Raw genomic sequence first — 19896 nt, forward strand, 5'->3', positions numbered from 1 at the left:
TCAATTCTGCATATATTAGGCTACCCAAGCAACAAAAAATAGCACGCAAAAATAATTACACCTTTATCTTTAAAGTAGCCTACCAGACGTAAATGTATCTATATCCATTGTGCCAAGCTGACACAGTCACTGAATGAGTGAACTCCTTTGTGCGCTAAGTGAAGACGGATGTGAAGTGAAGACCCCAAAAGTCCACAGATGCGCGCGTCCATGGACCTTTACAGATAAATAGCAAACCTATTCTATCACACCTCGAGAACCACACACCTGAGCCCCCATAAACAAACACCCACCGCTGCAGAATCATACACAAACCACCCCCCACCCGCGCAAAAGAAGCGCTCCATATTCCATAGCTCTCTGCCACGCCAAACCCCTCTCCCGGGCTCTCCGTGCTTGTGATCCTCGTACAGTAGATGCACTGCCTCACTTCTCCATCACCGCGCATCATTAGAATAGCAGGGGAGGGGCCCTCTCGGATGACAGTCCCGGCTAGGGGAGGGTGCGGGAGGCGGGACCAGATCAGTGGCCGTTCCACGGCGCTGGCGAGTCTGGGACTAGGGCTGGAGAGATCGCCGGTGAGCATCGTCACCACTCCAGCACCGAGCCTCGTCTGGCCGAACACTGCGCCGTGCACTCGTCGGGATTGCACAACATTCCTGAGAAATATACCTGCTATTTATGGCATGTGGCTGGTAACTTTATTCCTGCTGTACTCTTTCCAAGAAGGTACGTGAAAGACACGCAAACTTTTTCTCTCTCCAATGCAACGTTGAAGTTGTGGTGCATATAGTCTATTTGTGTTAAGTTGTGCTTCAATACATGAGGTCGGGTTGGAATGCGCTAATTTACAAAAGTCACAACTTTAAACCCCCCCTCCCCTTTTTTTTAAATGTCAGTTAAAGTCAATGGCCTATCTTCACTTGAATAAAATAAATATTGATTTGGATGGGCTTAATTTCTTTAAGCCCACTTAGGACGGAGGATGCCAATTAGAAGCACTTTTCAGTCCCCATCCCTCCTTTCGGATGTATTGATAAAACCAAGGACACAGTAAACATGTTGACTTTATTTCGAGAAGTAACAGACAGACGAGCAGTGTGGTCCATATCCCCCCGAACGCCGTCTGTGGCAGTTACGACAGGGGAGGTAACACCATTTGTATGTATGCACATCTCGAGTTGTCATGAATATGGAGACACAACAATAGGAGAGGAAGACATGCAAGCGCAAAGATTGCGAGCTGCATGCTGCTACATACTCCAACTGCGTCTCTGCGCTGTAGGACTTTTACCAGAAAAGTAGAAGGGCAGTCGAGTGTACACGTGTTTGCTCTCTTTCCTCTGTCCCATAACAAATAACAGAATGTGTCAGGCTTTATGTGTGATTTGTTAATTAATATGGCTTCTTTGGCGTTCCAAATTAGTGCGTGTCTGTAAATGATCGTACATTTGAGTGTGTCTGTAAATGAGCGCACCTTTTAGTGTGTCTGTAAACGAGCGTATCCTTTAGTGTGTCTGTAAACGAGCGTATCCTTTAGCGTGTCTGTAAACGAGCGTATCCTTTAGCGTGTCTGTAAATGAGCGTATCCTTTAGTGTGTCTGTAAATGAGCGTATCCTTTAGTGTGTCTGTAAATGAGCGTATCCTTTAGTGTGTCTGTAAATGAGCGCACTTTTTAGTGTGTCTGTAAACGAGCGTATCCTTTAGTGTGTCTGTAAATGAGCGTATCCTTTAGTGTGTCTGTAAATGATCGTATCCTTTAGTGTGTCTGTAAACGAGCGCACTTTTTACTGTGTCTGTAAATGAGCGTAACATTTAGTGTGTCTGTAAATGAGCGCACAATAAGGGCAACAACAAAAAATGGATAGGAGCTGTGTAAACTGATGCTGGGGATATTGAACGCTGGGATTTTAGGCAGATAATGTCTCCACTGTTGGCAATTTGCTTCACTTTCTAGAATGACACGGGTCAGCGCATGCAGACACACTCGGATGTTATTATCAGTAGTGTAATTATGCATCCTCCATTTTTCTATGCCCCAGATTCTACATACTGATTGGATGGAAAAATACTGCAGATCGAGAGGAAGGTTGAATATGGTTTTGATTTAAATACTTGCTTCAGATTGAACGCTTGTCAACCATTTCAACAACTTGAACTTAATCCAGTCGATACAATTCAGTCATAAACCCCAAGATATGTTCAAATAAATAAATACATAAATAATTGTATAAACACCAAACAAACAAAAACGTAATTAGGTCTAGGACCACATGCAGATAGGCTCTTCCGCTATTCTGTTCATTGTTGTGTGTCCATGAGTGGATGTTCTTTCAGACATCTGAAATACATGGCCTATATCCTTGCAGGCCAACAGTCGGGGATGGTGTGGTGTGTGTGTGTGCGTGGTGCTGCTGTTGTGAGTAGGGCTTTTTGTGGTGTTTTTGTTGTGTTTAATTGGATTACAGGGTCTTTTTAGATGATGTACTGCACATCGCCTTGTCCCGTCACTGAACAAGATGTACTGTGTGTGTGTGTGTGTGTGTGTGTGTGTGTGTGTGTGTGTGTGTGTGTGTGTGTGTGTGTGTGTGTGTGTGTGTGTGTGTGTGTGTGTGTGTGTGTGTGTGTGTGTGTGTGTGTGTGTGTGTGTGTGTGTGTGTGTGTGTGTGTGTGTGTGTGTGTGTGTGTGTGTGGTGAAAGGAGGGAGGGAGGGGTGGGGGTTTCACCTAGGCAGTGGAGCGGAAAGAGTGGAGGCAAGAGATGTAGATAACCAACTTCCATTTAGCATCGCTTTATTCATTTATTTTTTGTCAACAATCAATTTTGTATTGACTGACTATGCGATTTAACGTAACTCGTATTTGTGTTTTGATTTTAAAGATAAGAATTGATCAGAGAGACATTTTAACCAACAATCTCACATGCATATGTATTAGGACTGCGTATTTTTCTGAGTCGGCCGCGCCTCCATGACGGTTCTCACTTTCCTGGAACGGCACACAACACCCTGTGTTAGATTTGATGGATATCGCTTCCAAACATTCTTGCATGATTTGGTGTTCTCAGACATATACGTTTTCGTTGTAATTGGTTTCCAGTAGGCTAATTAGTCATTTGAGTGCAATATGAATAACCAGATGTCCCTTAATTGATGCGTCTCGGCCATACCAGCACACATCAACTGCTGGTTGGAATGGGGGGGGGGTTGCGCTCGTTCTTCTTTGTCATGATCTGGAGGGTCGCTTGTCATTTTATGGAAATGTGTTGAGACACAAAACAAATCAGCAGGGAAAGATGCTATCCGTGCCATCTATTCATCTGGAACAATCAGGCCTATTGGTGATGCCAATTATTGTACATATTTGTTGCAATGTATTAACGTTAAAAAAAATAATTTGCGATAATTAAATCCCACTGTTTTATCAGTGTTATGTCTACACAAATTCAGATCACCCAATATTCTGATCAAGACTACGGTTTGTAAAATAATGAGGGAGAGATACTCTAGTTATTTGATCAATTCATTGCTGATTCCGCTTTCCTCCAGTTCAGGCTGACAGGCCTCCAGTCGATTTTAAACCGAATATTGTATGACTGTACAATTACAATTGATATGAATCATAGGATGAATGTAGGATATAAATAGATTAGTTAACAAATCTAAACAGTAGGGTTTTACGCATGCATATTTCGTTACCCTTGCCTTATGGGAGGGGGGGGGGCAGAAATCTTTATTTTAAGGATAAGCACTAGTCAGATAAACAATGTGCTGTCTGTGGTGGCTGCGATATTATCTTGCCTGAGACAGATTTTCTGAAGATTTGCCTAAATTTAAACACCTTCTATATTATTATTGTGTATATTATTATTGTAAAAAATTAATCATAATATTGATAATTATTGATTATTCGTTTCATCAGTGTTTATTAATTTGTGATGTGTAAGCATTTTGTCACGCAAAATATATAATTGCATTTTTTATGCTGCATTTTGAGACCATTTTCTAATCTCTGTAATGTCCCTCTCACACACCTCTTTCTCTCTACTCAGTCCCCTTACCGGATGCAATTTGAAAAATTGGTTTCTCTTCTTGTTTTACCCAAATTACCATCCCTTCCCAGCTGCGTAATTAGTAGGCTTTCGTTTAAACTGAAACCAAAACCGGATTTTCAACTGATTTGCAAAAGTAAACCAGTTCATTGACTAGAGGACTGCATTTCTCCCTCCTCATTTGTGTTATGTTTGATGGGAAAGCCGTTTGTTGCCATCGTCTGGGCCAGATAGTTCTGACAACGGCGTGCTGCTCTCTGCTCTCCTCATAACGTATTTTGTCAACCGTTATGGCACTCGTCTGATTTACCACCAAGGCCCGGTCCGGCGGCAGTGTCATTTTGGAATCAAATAAAATACACACAAACTGAGAGGTGAGACGGCAGCATGGGCGCGTAGTAATTGTCTTATGAGCCAGATTCAGAAATAGACTGCCTCGAATTTAATGTAGACCACTGCACTGCGTCGAGTGGTGTTGTGTCTGCGTCCTGGTGATAGGCTAGGCTACTACGTCGCCACGTGTGCCCATTTCCTCACGGTATTGTTATCTGACGCCAACTTATGTCATTGAATATACGTTTTTCAATGAAGTTTCTCCAGTTGAATCCAATGATGTGGACTCGATCTTACCTGTCCTCTCCTTAGCCATGAGTTATCCCGCAACAAGTCGTCTGAACACCCCCCCCCCCTCTCTCTCTCAATTACATTACAATTTAAGGTCTCTCTCTCGCTGAATATAATTGAGCAACAGTAGTCGATCTCTGCGGTTATACACATCTATTCTCCTAAATAACACCGTACCTAGGAACTTGTTATTTGTCTATGAGAAGCACGGCCACAATAATACCACACTCGTGTTAACTCGCATCCCCTCCTCTTGCTCTGGCAAGCAACGGCTGTTTTTACCTTTGAGTGTTTGTGCTGGTGACTTGGCCGGTGAACAGAAAAGCCACGGAGCATATTCCTCACATGCATATGCATAATGTAGGCCTGGGCTAACTTAACCATATGGGGGAAAACAGAAAAAAATGACACAGATAGAAAATGCTGCCTCTCTCCTCTGATCCTACAATAGGTAACTCACCAATGCCTTTAAAAAGAAAACACACACAAATAGGAACACAAACGAATGCTCATTTTATGAAGTAAAAAACGATTTGACCTATTTACACTTGACTGTCCAATTGAGTTTGATGACTCTGATTGTCCAATTGAGTTTGATAACTCAACAGGTATTCTCTCCTGTCTCCACTTTCATAAGATCTGTTGCACCAGGAGAGGAGATGAAAGGAGAGGAGAAGGGGGGAGAATAGGAGAGAGGGGCAAGAGGAGAGGGGGTAGATGGGTTGAGAGGAGAGGAGTTGGGTCATGTGGAGGATAATCTGCTTTAAAGTGACGTGGCCAACTTTTCTTTTCCCTCCTTTGCATCCCTCTTTTCTCTAGTCACATTGCTTACTATCACTCTGCTTATCTCTGACAGAGAAGGAAGGGTAGAGGGTGAAGGGCAGAGGATAAATCACACCCCAAAATCTGACACTCACTCCACAACTGTGAAAGTCATTCCTTTGAAGAGGGAGAGTGTGGATCCTCAAATGGAAATGGTTCCTAATATTCCACTGACACTGCATAATATGGAGAAGGTGTGTGTGTGCGTGCGTGCGTGTGTGCGTGTGTGCGTGCGTGCGTGCGCACGTGCATGAGTACGGCAAGGTAATTTCAGTGTGATGCCAATGCATTATCCTTTTCAGTGTCTTTGTGTGTAAAATGGGTATCAAATAGCATTCACAATAATATAATTTCTTCTTGCTCTCCCATAATGGGTTGTACAACATCATTACTATGTTATTGCGGTGTTGTAACTGACCGCAATGACATTGGAGTTATGTTGCCTGAACATATCGAGTATTGTATTCTGTATGATTCACCAGACCCTTAACAGGAACGTTGGGCGTATCCTCGCTTGCCTCTGAGAATGTCTACGTGTATACGCGTGTGTACGTTATTGTGTGTGTGTGAGAGATTTATTGACCTGTGTGCATGGGATGGTATCAATCTCAGAGACGTGTGTGTGTGTGTGTGTGTGTGTGTGTGTGTGTGTGTGTGTGTGTGTGTGTGTGTGTGTGTGTGTGTGTGTGTGTGTGTGTGTGTGTGTGTGTGTGTGTGTGTGTGTGTGTGTGTGTGTGTGTGTGTGTGTGTGTGTGTGTGTGTGTGTGTGGATGAGACAGAAAGAGCTGCATTATGCATAGCGGTTCACCATAGGCAATATCCCTGCCTCTGTGGCATACATATTCATACGCCATTTTCATACTGCCCGCAAAAAGGGGGGGGGGGCATAGGAAATGTGCAAATGTGTCTGTGTGTGGAGGGAGGAGAGGCTTGAGTCAAATCTGTCACAGCAACAGAATAAGAGCATGAGACGGAGTGAAGAGGCTTCGCCCAACAGGAGTGATGTTTTAGGGAACTCACCCAAATGACAATGACCTTCTCCTGTTGTAATCAATGCATTCAGGCTTGAAGAAGAATGGAAAATATGCCTCTGAAATGGATGAGTGCGCCTAGCTCCCTCTCTCGCTCCTTTCCTCCTCTGCTCCCTTTCTGCCCATGCCAGGGAAAAGGGCGGGCAGCCTGAGGGCATGGAGAACTGTGAGTTAGACGTCGCGTTGGACGTCTCAGAACAAAGAAAGGGAGAATTTGGGTTATTTCAGTCCTCTCTCCCCTCCTTATTTCCACCATTACTCCCTGTTGGATGGGGTACAGACTGGCCCCTTGCTCCAATACTCAAATCCTCAAATCCCAAATCAAGCCCTAGCCTCTACCTCTCCCCCTAGGCATGTCTTGACTTCCTCCTGGTGAAGGCAACATTGTATCGTCTCACGTAGCCCTCTGGAAGGTATGATGGATTTTCTGCCACCTTGTTTACATTCATCCATCTTTCAGGGGCTTGATTTGGGATTGGGTACGGGGCTTCCATATCCACTTTTAGGGTGGGGTGTTGTCTTTTCGTTCTTTGGTCTCTCTCTTCTCTTTGTAGTTGTGCTGACAGACCCTGTCAGTCTGGCGAGACACCCCCTGGCTCTCTCTCCCCAAGACCCCAACTGTGGCATTATATTATGACCGTCTTATTTGGGCCTTTCTGCTGGAGGCCACAATCTGTGCTGCATGATGGGAGTCCAGTCCACCACTGTACTGCCCTCTCTGTGTTGTACTGTGCTCAACTGACTGACCTGGATTCGCCAATAGGACAGCAGCACAACAGCCGCTTCATCCACAGTAGCCTGTTTGCTTCCTTCCCAATTAGTTCTGTCTGGGAATGCCTCCGACTTGTTTTGATGTCGCTCGGTGGCCACCATTTTTTTATGATGTCACAGCAGGCGTTCACTGTTGTTTATTTGTGAAAAGTCTTTCTGTTAGCTTTTAACATTAAGATTACAATGATGCTCAATGATGATTCAAGGATTCATTTCTTAACCATTTTGGGCTTTTTATTTGTTGTTGTAAAAAAGCTTTGGGCTAGTAACCGAAAGATCGCTGGTTCAAATCCCCGAGCTGACAATGTGACAAATCTGTCAATGTGCCCTTGAGCAAGGCACGTAACCCTAATTGTTCTGGATAGGAGTGTCTGCTAAATGACTAAAATGTAAATGTGAGACTGAAAAGCCAGTGTGGCCCTGTCCATGGTGCTGAAATGGTCTATCGCTCCGAACATGAGCAGAGAGTTGTGTTTTTATATGGCACATGATATGGGCCAAATTGCACTCAACCTAAATTACACCTTTTAGACACAGAGGAACTGCTCCATTTTGGATAGGAGAGGGACCTCACATACGCATTCACACACACATGCACTTCTGTGCACATAAGCACATGAACACATCACAGCACATCACCTCTCCTCATACACCTCACACCCCTCATCACTGACCCGACACACTTCCAGCATAAAGCTTGACCTTAAATACCAATCAGCCTTAACACTGACCCCCCCCAACAAGCACACACACACACACACACACACACACACACACACACACACACACACACACACACACACACACACACACACACACACACACACACACACACACACACACACACACACACACACACACACACACACACACCTGTACTCTGTTAGTACCCCTTAACCATTCCCTGGCCCTGATTTAAGCCGACCCACACACATACCCACGCCAGGGGAAAGAGGCGTTCCGTGGTGGTTCGATTACCAGGGCGGAGAGACTGTCTGTGTGTTAAATGCGAAAGGAGATTATATGGATTTAACTCTCTGCGTCTGGCATGCAAATTCAAATCACACAACCTATCCTGCCATGTACTGGAGGACTATAATAGAGAGAGGGAGAGAAAGGATGAGACTGAGAGTGGTGGGAAGAGAAAAAAAAGGAGAGATGAAAGATATTGAGAGTGAGGAAGGGAGAGAACAAAGACGTGGCAAAGAATGAGAGGAGGAAGAGAAGGGGGGGGGATGAATGAATGGAGAGAGAGAGTCACCCTTACCTACAGCGTCTTTGGAAAGTATTCAGACCCTTTGACTTTTCACACATTTTGTTAGGTTACAGCCTTATTTTAAAATGTAAAAAAAGATATATATTTTTTTCCCTCATGGATCTACACACACTACCCCATAATGACAAAGAAAACATATTTTTTCATTTTTTTTGCTATTTAAAAACAATTCCAAATGGAAATATAAAGTGTACTAAAGCATTCAGACCCTTCACTCAGTACTCTGTGGAAGCACCTTTGCAGCGATTACAGACCTGAGTCTTCTTGGGTATGACGCTACAGGCTTGGTCCACCTGTATTTGGGGAGTTTCTCCCATTTTCTCTGCAGATCCTCTCAAGCTCTGTCAGGTTGGATGGGGAGCATTGCTGCACAGCTACTTTCAGGTCTCTCCAGAGATGTTCAGTCGGGTCCAAGTCTGGGCTCTGGCTGGACCACTCAAGGACATTCAGAGACTTGTCCCGAAGCCACTCCTGCATTGTCTTGGCTGTGTGCTTAGGGTGATTGTCCTGTTGGAAGGTGAACCTTCACCCCAGTCTGAGGTCATGAGTGCTCTGTGGCAGGTTTCCGTAAAGGATCTCTCTGTACTTTGCTCCGTTCATTTTTGCCTCAATCCTTCCAAGTCCCTTCCGCTAAAAAACATCCCCACAGCATGATGCCTCCACCATGCTTCACCATAGGGGTGGTGCCAGGTTTCCTCCAGACGTGATCCTTGGCATTCAGGCCAAAGTGTTCAATATTGGTTTAATCAGCCCAGAGAATCGTGTTTCTCATGGTCTGAGTCCTTTAGCTTTCTTCTGACAAACTTCAAGCGGTTCTGCCATTTGCTTTTTACTGAAGCAAGGCTTCCGTCGGGCCACTCTACCATGAAGCACTGATTGCTGGAGTGTTGCAGAGATGGTTATCCTTCTGAAAGTTTCTCCTATCTCCACAGAGTAAGTCTAGAGTTCTGTCAGAGTGATCATCCGGTTCTTGGTCACCTCCCTGACCATGGCCCTTCTCTACCGATTGGTGGTGGTTCCAAACTTCTCACATTTTAGAATGATGGAGGCCACTGTGTTCTTGGGATCCTTCAATGGTGCAGAAATGTTTTGGTACCCTTCCCCAGATCTGTGCCTTGACACAATCCTGTCTCGGAGTTCTGCGGACAATTCCTTCAACCTCAATGCTTGATTTTTGGTCTGATGTGCACTGTCAATTGTGGGACCTTATATAGACAGGTGTGTGCTTTTCCAATTCATATCCAATCAATTGAATTTACCACAAGTGGATTCCAATCAAGTTGTAGAAACATCTCAAGGATGGGAATAGGATGCACCTGAGCTCAATTTCGAGTCTCATAGCAAAGGGTTTGAATAGTTATGTAAATTTGGTTTTTCTGTTCTCTATTTTAATACATTTGCAAACATTTCTAAAAACCTGTTTTTGCTTTGTAATTATGGGGTATTGTGTGTAGATTGATGAGGGAAAAAAATATTTCATCAATTTTAGAACAAGGTAGTAATTTAACAAAATGTGGGAAAAGTCAATGGGTCTGAATACTTTCCGAAGGCACTGCAGTGAGGGCTGTATCCCTATCTCAGCCTTTCAATACCCTCCCATCACGTGTGTCAAGTTTTCCATTCTGTTTGTGCTGTACCAGAGGTCCCTTGGCTTTTGTTTGTTAATATTTACACTATATATGCAAAAGTATGAGACCACCCCTTCAAATTTGTGGATTTGGCTAGTTCAGCCACACCTGTTGCTGATAGGTGTATACAATCGAGCACGCAGCCATGCAATCTCCCTAGACAAACATTGGCAGTAGAATGGCCTTCCTGAAGAGCTCAGTGACTTTCAACGTGGCACTGTCAAGTCAGTTCATCAAATTTCTACCCTGCTAGAGCTGCCCCAAACAACTGTAAGTGCTGTTATTATACTCCTAATGATCGGCTAGGAAAAGCTAACTGATATTTGCTCCTGAGGTGCTGACTTGCTGCACCCTCGACAACTACTGTGATTATTATTATTTGACCATGCTGGTCATTTATTAACATTTGAACATCTTGGCCATGTTCTGTTATAGTCTCCACCCGGCACAGCCAGAAGAGTTCTGGCCACCCCCCATTGCCTGGTTCCTCTCTAGGTTTCATCCTAGGTTTTGGCCTTTCTAGAGGGTTTTTCCTAGCCACCGTGCTTCTACACCTGCATTGCTTGCTGTTTGGGGTTTCAGGCTGGGTTTCTGCACTGCACTTTGAGATATCAGCTGATGTAAGAAGGGCTATATAAATACATTTGATTTGATTTGAATTTGATTTGTTATTGTGAAGTGGAAACGTCTTGGAGCAACAACAGCTCAGCCGTGAAGTGGTAGGCCACACAAGCTCACAGAACAGGGCCATAAAAATCATCTGTCCTCAGTTGCAACACTAACCGCCGAGTTCCAAACTACCTCTAGAAGCAACGTCAGAACAATAACTGTTTGTCGGGAGCTTCATGAAATGGGTTTCCAGGCCGAGCAGCTGCACACATGCCTAAGATAACCATGTGCAATGCTAAGCGTCAGCTGGTGTGGTGGAAAGCTCGCCGCCTTTGGACTCCGGAGCAGTGGAAACACGTTCCCTGGAGTGATGAATCGTGCTTCACCATCTGGCAGTCTGATGGACAAATCTGACTTTGGCGGATGGCAGGAGAACGCTACCTGCCCCAATGCATAGTGCCAACTGTAAAGCTTGATGGAGCAGGAATAATGGTCTGGGGTTGTTTTTCATGATAGACCCATTAGCTCCAGTGAAGGGAAATCTTAACGCTAGAGTATACAATGATATTCTAGATGATTCTTTGCTTCCAACTTTTGGCAACAGTTTGGGGAAGGTCCTATTTCAGCATGACAATGCCCCGTGCACAAAGCAAGGTCCATACAGAAATGGTTTGTCGAGATCGGTGTGGAAGAACTTGACTGGCCTGTACAGAACCCTGACCTCAACCCCACTGAACACCTTTGGGATGAATTTGAGTGCTGGCTGCGAGCCAGGCCTAATTGCCCAACATCACTGCCCAACATCAGTGCCCAACCTCACTAATGCACTTGTGGCTGAATGGAAGCATGCCCCGCAGCAACGTTTTCAACATCTAGTGGAAAGCCTTCCCAGAAGAGTGTAGGCTGTTCTAGCAGGAAAGGGTGGACCAACTTCATATTAATGCCCATGATTTTGAAATGAGATGTTCGATGAGCACGTGCATGATTTGATGCTGTCCACGTCGCACTATTCTAAGAGAACCACTCTCCGAAACACAATGAAGACACACAAACAACATTAACAACAAAAACATCTGTAACAAATGGAAAACCACACATCCATCTTGGTCCCCTCACTAACAATGAGACTTAGTGGTGGGCGAGCGTCCCAAAGCCTTGGCCCTGCTCTTTTAAAAAGCCACTGGCAGACGCACGCAGCAGCACAAACAGTTGCCAGGGTGACCCCTGTGCCCTATGCCAAGGTCACTGCTGTACTGTGCGTCATGTAGTGTATATAGGAGAGGTCCATAAACATACTAGGCTTAACTGTCACACATCAATTAATCTCTTTCCAATGAATCAGTGAAATTCATTTGGTGTGATCTGTAACATTTGTATTGTGTCAAAATGTTAAGTAAACCCCTTGAATTCCCCCCCCCACCCTCATAGCTCTTTTAATGATTTTCCTAATGCTAATTTGGTTCAACATCAATGCACAGGGCTAGCTGTAAGGTTATCTGCTGTGCTGTAGATCCCCTCCTAAATCTACCTTGATGAGGCTTTCAGCCGCCACTTCCATTCACTGCTATTCGTCCCGGGCCATTCAGAGTGAAAAAGATGGGGCTAATCCGGCCATTGTCGACACAAACTGGGCAAGAGGATTAATTATATATCATTGACTCAGAAGAAATTATCCCTAAACCCACCCCCCAACTCGAAAAAGACGTCTAGCTGCTTCCCAGGAGACACTGCCAGGGGGGGATGTTTTAGGGATGTAGCTCCCCTAAGACGATTAATTGAAGCGGCGGCTTGTGAAAGCCATAGTGGTTGCAAAGCAGCCCTCCGGGGTTGTGGTTGGAGATATGCTGAAGGTTTCTCGGTGATGATATAGACGTGAGATGGGTTGAACTGGCAGACTAGGTGTTGTTCTAACAGCCTCATGGCTTCTTCGTTTTGACCCATTTCACCTCCAAATCAGATGCCGGTTTAAGGAAGGGCTCTCTGCGGGCTCATCTTACACGACTGATATTATGTTCATGCTTTGCAGAGGATTGTTCACTACCGTTTGGCAGTCAGGTCGCCCGTTTTGATTTAAGGTGGATCGGAGAGGCACACTTGAGTCACACGAACACAAAACACGGGCGTGCGAGTCACGTGCCACCTGATCAAAGTCGATGCCCAGGTTAATTCGAGTTATTGTACAGAGCAACTTGCCAAATCAAGTGGACTGTGTTCATGAGCCTATAGCAGAACGTCTGTGGTTTGGCTTCGCTCCAGCTTATCATAACGGAGTCACATGTAGCTGAAAATAAATGATGCATTCATTACGTCACGTCATTTGCCTAATGGAGAAATAGTAATTGATTCTATTTTTGGGAACTGCTGTGCTGACCTGATGGAAATCTCTAGAAGATAACCTAGTTTGGAGATTGGCAGGTGGCTGCCCACACGTTGGCTGTGTGGGTGTGTGTGCATGCGTGTGTGGATGTGGCCCAGATACAGCTTTCCTTTGTGTGTGTGTGTGTATTATCCTGACCGTGTCTCTCTCTCCCCATCACAGTGAACAGTGAGGATGTGGTCTCGACGCGGCTGTACTTTGTAAACGCCTCCCTGCAGCGGGTGACCTTCTCCAGCTCGGTCGGGGTGTCCCTGCCCTGCCCTGCGGGCGGCGCACCCCATGCCGTCCTGCGCTGGTACCTGGCCACCGGCGACGACATCTACGATGTGCCCCACATCCGCCACGTGCACGCCAACGGCACCCTCCAGCTCTACCCTTTCTCGCCCTCCGCCTTCAACAGCTACATCCATGACAACGACTACTTCTGCACCGCAGAGAACCAGGCCGGCAAGATCCGCAGCCCCAGCATCCGCATCAAAGCAGGTCAGACTCAGACTGAACAGATGCAGTCTCTTCCAGGGGAGCCTTAGACAGACAGACATACAGACATACAGTGCACACTTCTAGGGGAGCCTTAGATAGGACCATACAAGGAGACACAGCTTCACCTGTACAACCCAACTGAACACTGTTCTGGGGGCAAACAGAAACACAGCGTCTTCACAAAGAATGAGAGGAGCATGAGCATAAGAGAAAGGCTGCCCAGGAAGAGGTTGGGAAACAAAAAGAAAATGCTTTCTCATATGGGTTGACGCTGTACTCTCAGCACTATTCTAAGAGAACCCACTCCCCAAACACTATTGATAAAAGACACACAAACAACACTAACAACAAAAACAGCTGTAGCAAACGGTAAACCCAACGGCGTCCATATTGGTACCCTAAATAACAGTAAGACTCAGTGGGGGGGCGAGCGTCCCAAAGCCTTGACCCTGCTTCTTTAAAATGCCACTGGCAGACACACACACAGCGGCACAGACAATTGGCAGAGTGACTCCAGTGCCCTGTGCCAAGGTCACTGCTGGTCTGTGGGGCTGGCCCCGCTGCAATGGGAGATTTCACACACACACACACACACACACACACACACACACACACACACACACACACACACACACACACACACACACACACACACACACACACACACACACACACACACACACACACACACACACACACACACACACACACACACACACACACACACACACACACACCAGCCTGTCCCCTGCTTATGCCAGCAGGCCTCCTGTCTCCCAGTCTCTCCATCTGTCCATGGACTGGAAAGTCCCCCAACTACACACACACACACACACACACCGTTTTTGTCAAGCTAGCTCTTCTGGGTAGCTGTGCCAGGGCTTTTACTGTAGCTGGGATGGGAATGAGTTTAAACATGAGGGATTGAACAGAGTTGCACTCAAGGTTAAATATTGTCGGTGTTTTAGCTCACGTTCAGCGACATATTCAATGAACAATCTACGTCTTGAATCTACGTCTAGAACAACAGCCATTAAAAGATGTATGAGAGCAAATCAAACAAATCCAATAGCGATTCAGTTTTTTACCGTTCGCTTGCCAAATTCATGGCCAAATGAAGACAACCCTCCCCTCCTCCCCCCACCACACCCCTTATGGTATTTCTGCCCAGAGGGACCCTCGTCCCATCGGCTGTAGAGTGACCTACCAACCAGTGTAGGGCAACCTTCCCTGCAAAATAATTACCCCAATTAATCAAATAAGTGCTGAGTCTGTGAACAACCACCAACCGTCACACCCACACCCAACTCTGCAGCACCTCAACTGCAGCACTCAGGAGTCGCCTGTGTATTCTGCCACTACTGCCACACACCTTCACAGAACACACACACACACACACACACACACACACACACACACACACACACACACACACACACACACACACACACACACACACACACACACACACACACACACACACACACACACACACACACACACACACACACATTCACATTCACATACTGCAGTTGCCATGGGCGACGGGCAGGGCGTGAGCGGCAGGGTGTGGTGCGTCCCGTCTCAGGTGGCGTCGGAAACTGATGACAGCTGACAGCTCAGTGTGACACCCTCCCTCCCTTCATCTCTCCGCCCCCCTTCCCCCTCTCTAATCCCCCCCCTCCCGTGCATGCTGATTCTGTGCCAATAAAAGCACTGGTATCTGTGTGGATCGCTGTACATTCATGAAAATCGCTGTTTGTTTTCTTTCTCTTGTTTCTCCCTCCCTCTCTCATCGTCAAAGTCCTGACCCCATATCCCCTGTCAAACCAGTCTCTCACATATTTTCATCATCGGCATTTGACAGACATATCTAATGATACTGAAGATGCTTCCATCAGTGGTTAAGGGCGCTGTACTGCAGCGCCAGCTGTGCCACCAGAGACTCTGGGTTCACACCCAGGCTCTGTCAACCGGCCGCGACCGGGAGGTCCATGGGGCGACGCCCAATTGGCCTAGCGTCACCCGGGTTAGGGAGGGTTTGGTCAGGGAGGGTTTGGTCGGTAGGGAAATCCTTGTCTCATCGCGCACCAATGACTCCTGTGGCGGGCTGGGCGCAATGCGCGCTAACCCTAACCAGTGTTGCCAGGTGCACGGTGTTTCCTCCGACACATTGGTGCGGCTGGCTTCCGGGTTGGATGGCGCTGTGTTAAGAAGCAGTGCGGCTTGGTTGGGTTGTGTATCGGAGGACGCATGACTTTCAACCTTAGTCTCTCCCGAGCCCGTATGGGAGTTGTAGCGATGAGACAAGATAGTAGCTACTACAACAATTGGATACAATGAAATTGGGGAGAAAAAGGGGTATAAAAAATAAATACATAAATTGGCTCTCATAGGAGGCCTTCCCATCCATCACTAGTCATGTAGCGCATCCCTATTCTGCTTTAAAACGTCCTCTCTTTCCTCGTTACACATTTGCTCCTCTTCTGCTCTCCGCCCCTCCTTGTCCTCTCCTGGCCCCATGAACAGTGAATAGACACACCGAATAACATGACAAAACATGAACATTAGGCTTAGCCATCATATGACAGTTGACACTTTTTACGCGAGATAAGTACGTGTCAGGTAAAAAAAAGGTCATGACAGGTCTGGTGGTAACAGCAAATGTCGACCAAAAACAAAGTACGCCAGACAAGGTGGGATATTCTTGTGCCGGTTACATGAATATAGAGAGATATGGTGGTGGAGACACTTGTATGTGGAAATATTGATATAATAACAATCATATTAACGTAAACTTGGAGTCACGCAATGACATATGTGGTCCTCCCACTATGACTCGGGAAAGCATGCAGTTCATTAGGCTACAGATGAAATAAATGAGGATGAACTTCACAGGGGGGTGAAAGTGCACGGTGATGAGCTTGATGCTCCATTCCAATAAATGTCGAGGGCCTTATTCGGGTGACACGATGATACAGTAGATGCTTGGCTGCCTTTTGACAAATTCAAATAATCTCGCTCTTTGGTCCATAATAATCTGATTATGTAGGCTATACCCGCACTGTATCTGCGAGCTGTTGGCTTGAGCTCACGTGCCATTACCAGAGTGGGTACATTACTACATAATGCAATATTGTTTCGTGCCTAAACCATCAGTAGAGATGAAAATGTTGTTAATCATGCAGAGCGTTATGTCAAGATCGCAGATTTTAGAGAAACAACAAATGTCAGTACATATACGCGTCTTTCATCGGCTGAAAGCTTAAATTCTTGTTAATGTAACCTCACTGTCCAATTTACAGTAGCTATTACTGAGAAATAAATGCCATGTTATTGTTTGAGGAGAGCGACTAACAACAATACACTTTTTTTCACCGCGATAGGTTTGATAAATTCACCTCTGAAGGTGAAATGTGTACTTACGTTCTGAAATCTTGCTCTGATTTATCATCCAAAGGGTCCCAGAGATAACATGAAGTGTTGTTTTGTTAGAGTAAATCGTTTTTTTCATGTCCTAAAAAGGTCCATATAGCATGCACGATCAATTTGGTATTTCCACTCGTTCAATTTGCATTGAAAGGAATCTGTGAAAATCTCACCATAAACGTTGTTTCAACGAGTCAAATCACGTTCATATGTATTCCTCAGAGATCCTAGAAGGTAACAAGACTTCACTATATCATTAGGGGTGTAGTATATCCTATACGACAGCATGCCTTTCCATTTTGGACAAAAATTACAAGGATATTCAGAGCTAAGAAGTTATGAAAACTGGTTATTCTGCCCTTGAGTTGCGTTCCCATCCAAAACTAGACAGATAGCTAACAACTAAGTCTTCAATAAAACTCCCAAGGCGTGACTTTTCTTGAATGAATATATTGAAAACGTTTATGTTGTGAAACTGCAAAATACAGAAAAGAATATACTTTAGTATTCAATTCACACCGACATACTGTAGCTGTACATTAAACATTTGAAGTTGCATAAATACAAAGCATGCGCTAAGGTACCATGCATCTGGCATGATGCCAAACCATATAGCTAATTGTTAACCATATGGTAATTGGCTCCTTTCATTACTCTAATCATGTATAACCATCTATGTAGAATAACAAAGCATATTACACTAGAAACAGTAACAAAACTACAGTATTGTATATTTTAGAATTCGTTTGCATGACGCATGAGCAAAGTAATACAGCTAATGACATACATTAAAGGCATTGCAATTTGTGAGTAAATGCAACCAACATTAATATGTAAGCAACTCTATCAATAACAAGATTATCATCATTAGCTAAATGCTTGAATCGAACTTACAAATATTTTTCCAAGGCTGAAGCGTGACAAGAAATAACTACATTGAAAGACCTGCACCGTAGCGTTGTTTGTAGCTGTTTCTCTGCGTGCAAAACAAATTCTGTACTTCCTGTTTGCGTGGTCTTTCTAAGTACCAGAAAGCGCCACTAGGGGGCAAATAACACCATTGAACACAATGGAAATCCAATTTAACCATTGTAATAAAATAATCTGTTACCTTCTAACAGGATGGCAGCACACTGGTTGTTTTGGAAATGTTGAACTTATAATATGGCTAATAATACTTGGAAAGCTAAAGTAAAGTCCAAGTGTACAGATTTGACGGTATTCTTGCAGAAAAATGTAATATGAATGTGAATCTCCCCTTCACGATTTGCACAATTGTACCTGGGGACTCACTCATTCTTCAAGTTATCTATCTGAAACTTTGCACATACACTGCTGCCATCTTGTGGAAACTATTGGAATTACAACCAGAGTAAAGGCTAGAACTGGGACCTTTCTCTTGCATTTCAAAGACTGTGGTAGATGGCTAGAACTATTTTCTTCTACCAGATCTATTGTGTTATATTCTTCTACATTCAATTCACATTTCCACAAACTTCAAAGTGTTTCCTTTCAAATGGTACAAAGAATATGCATATCCTTGCTTCAGGGCCTGAGCTACAAGCAGCTTAGATTTGGGTATGTCATTTTGGCAAAAATTGGAAAAAAGGGGGCTATCCCTAATATTTTTTAAACCTCTAAAAATGTAATCCTTAAGACCCCTATATATACACTGCTCAAAAAAATAAAGGGAACACTTAAACAACACAATGTAACTCCAAGTCAATCACACTTCTGTGAAAACAAACTGTCCACCTAGGAAGCAACACTGATTGACAATACATTTCACATGCTGTTGTGCAGATGGAATAGACAACAGGTGGAAATTAAAGGCGATTAGCAAGACAGCCCCAATAAAGGAGTGGTTCTGCAGGTGGTAACCACAGACCACTTCTCAGTTCCTATGCTTCCTGGCTAATGTTTTGGTCACTTTTGAATGCTGGCGGTGCTTTCACTCTAGTGGTAGCATGAGACGGAGTCTACAACCCACACAAGTGGCTCAGGTAGTGGAGCTCATCCAGGATGGCACATCAATGCGAGATGTGGCAAGAAGGTTTGCTGTGTCTGTCAGCGTAGTGTCCAGAGCATGGATGCGCTACCAGGAGACAGGCCAGTACACCAGGAGACGTGGAGGAGGCCATTACTTTCCATTCATTTGTATAGCAGTCCCTAATGCCAAATTGAGTCAAAATATTTTTTTGAAATCAACAAAGCATGAGAAGACGTTGCCATTGTTTGTTTGTAGAGTGCAGGGTGAATACGTGGTCTGTCGTACGATCATTTGTTAAAAAGCCAATTTGACATTTGCTCAGGACATTGTTTTCACTGAGGAAATGTACGAGTCCACTGTTAATGATAATGCAGAGGATTTTCTCAAATGTTGCTGTTGAAGCATTTCCCATGGTAGTTATTGGGGTCAAATTTGTCTCCACTTTTGTGGATTGGGGTGATCAATCCTTGGTTCCAAATATAAGATGCCAAGCTAAGGATGATGTTAAAGAGTTTTAGTATAGCCAATGGGAATTTGTTGTCTGTATATTTTATTATTTCATTGAGGATACCATCAACACCACAGGAAATTTTGGGTTGCAGGGTTTTTATCTTGTCCTGTGGTTTATTCAAGGTAATTGGAGAATCCAGTGGGTTATGGTAGTCTTTAATAGTTGATTCTAAAATGTTTATTTGATCATTTACAGTGCCTTGCAAAAGTTTTCAACTCCTTGTGTTTTTCCTATTTTGTTGCATTACAACCTGTATTTACATGGATTTGTATTTGTATTTAATTTTTAATGGAC

The 19896-nt window shown here is 44.6% G+C and overlaps 1 protein-coding gene across 5 annotated transcripts in view; it reads left to right on the forward strand.

Annotated features, from left to right (window-relative positions):
• The first annotated feature begins 552 nt into the window (after nt 1–552).
• Nucleotides 553–19896, forward strand: part of LOC123993048 (Down syndrome cell adhesion molecule-like protein 1 homolog) — a 167837-nt gene continuing 148493 nt past the window's right edge. For all 5 annotated transcript variants that reach the window (XR_006831357.1, XM_046294799.1, XM_046294801.1 and 2 more), the window contains exons 1-2: nt 553–729; nt 13352–13672. Coding sequence is in view for 4 of the 5 variants with exons in the window: in XM_046294799.1 (XP_046150755.1) it covers nt 687–729; nt 13352–13672 (364 nt within the window). In the remaining variant the exon portion in view is untranslated. The remainder of the gene's footprint in view (nt 730–13351; nt 13673–19896) is intronic.

Source organism: Oncorhynchus gorbuscha, linkage group LG13 (assembly GCF_021184085.1).
Source record: "Oncorhynchus gorbuscha isolate QuinsamMale2020 ecotype Even-year linkage group LG13, OgorEven_v1.0, whole genome shotgun sequence".
NCBI lineage: Eukaryota > Metazoa > Chordata > Actinopteri > Salmoniformes > Salmonidae > Oncorhynchus > Oncorhynchus gorbuscha.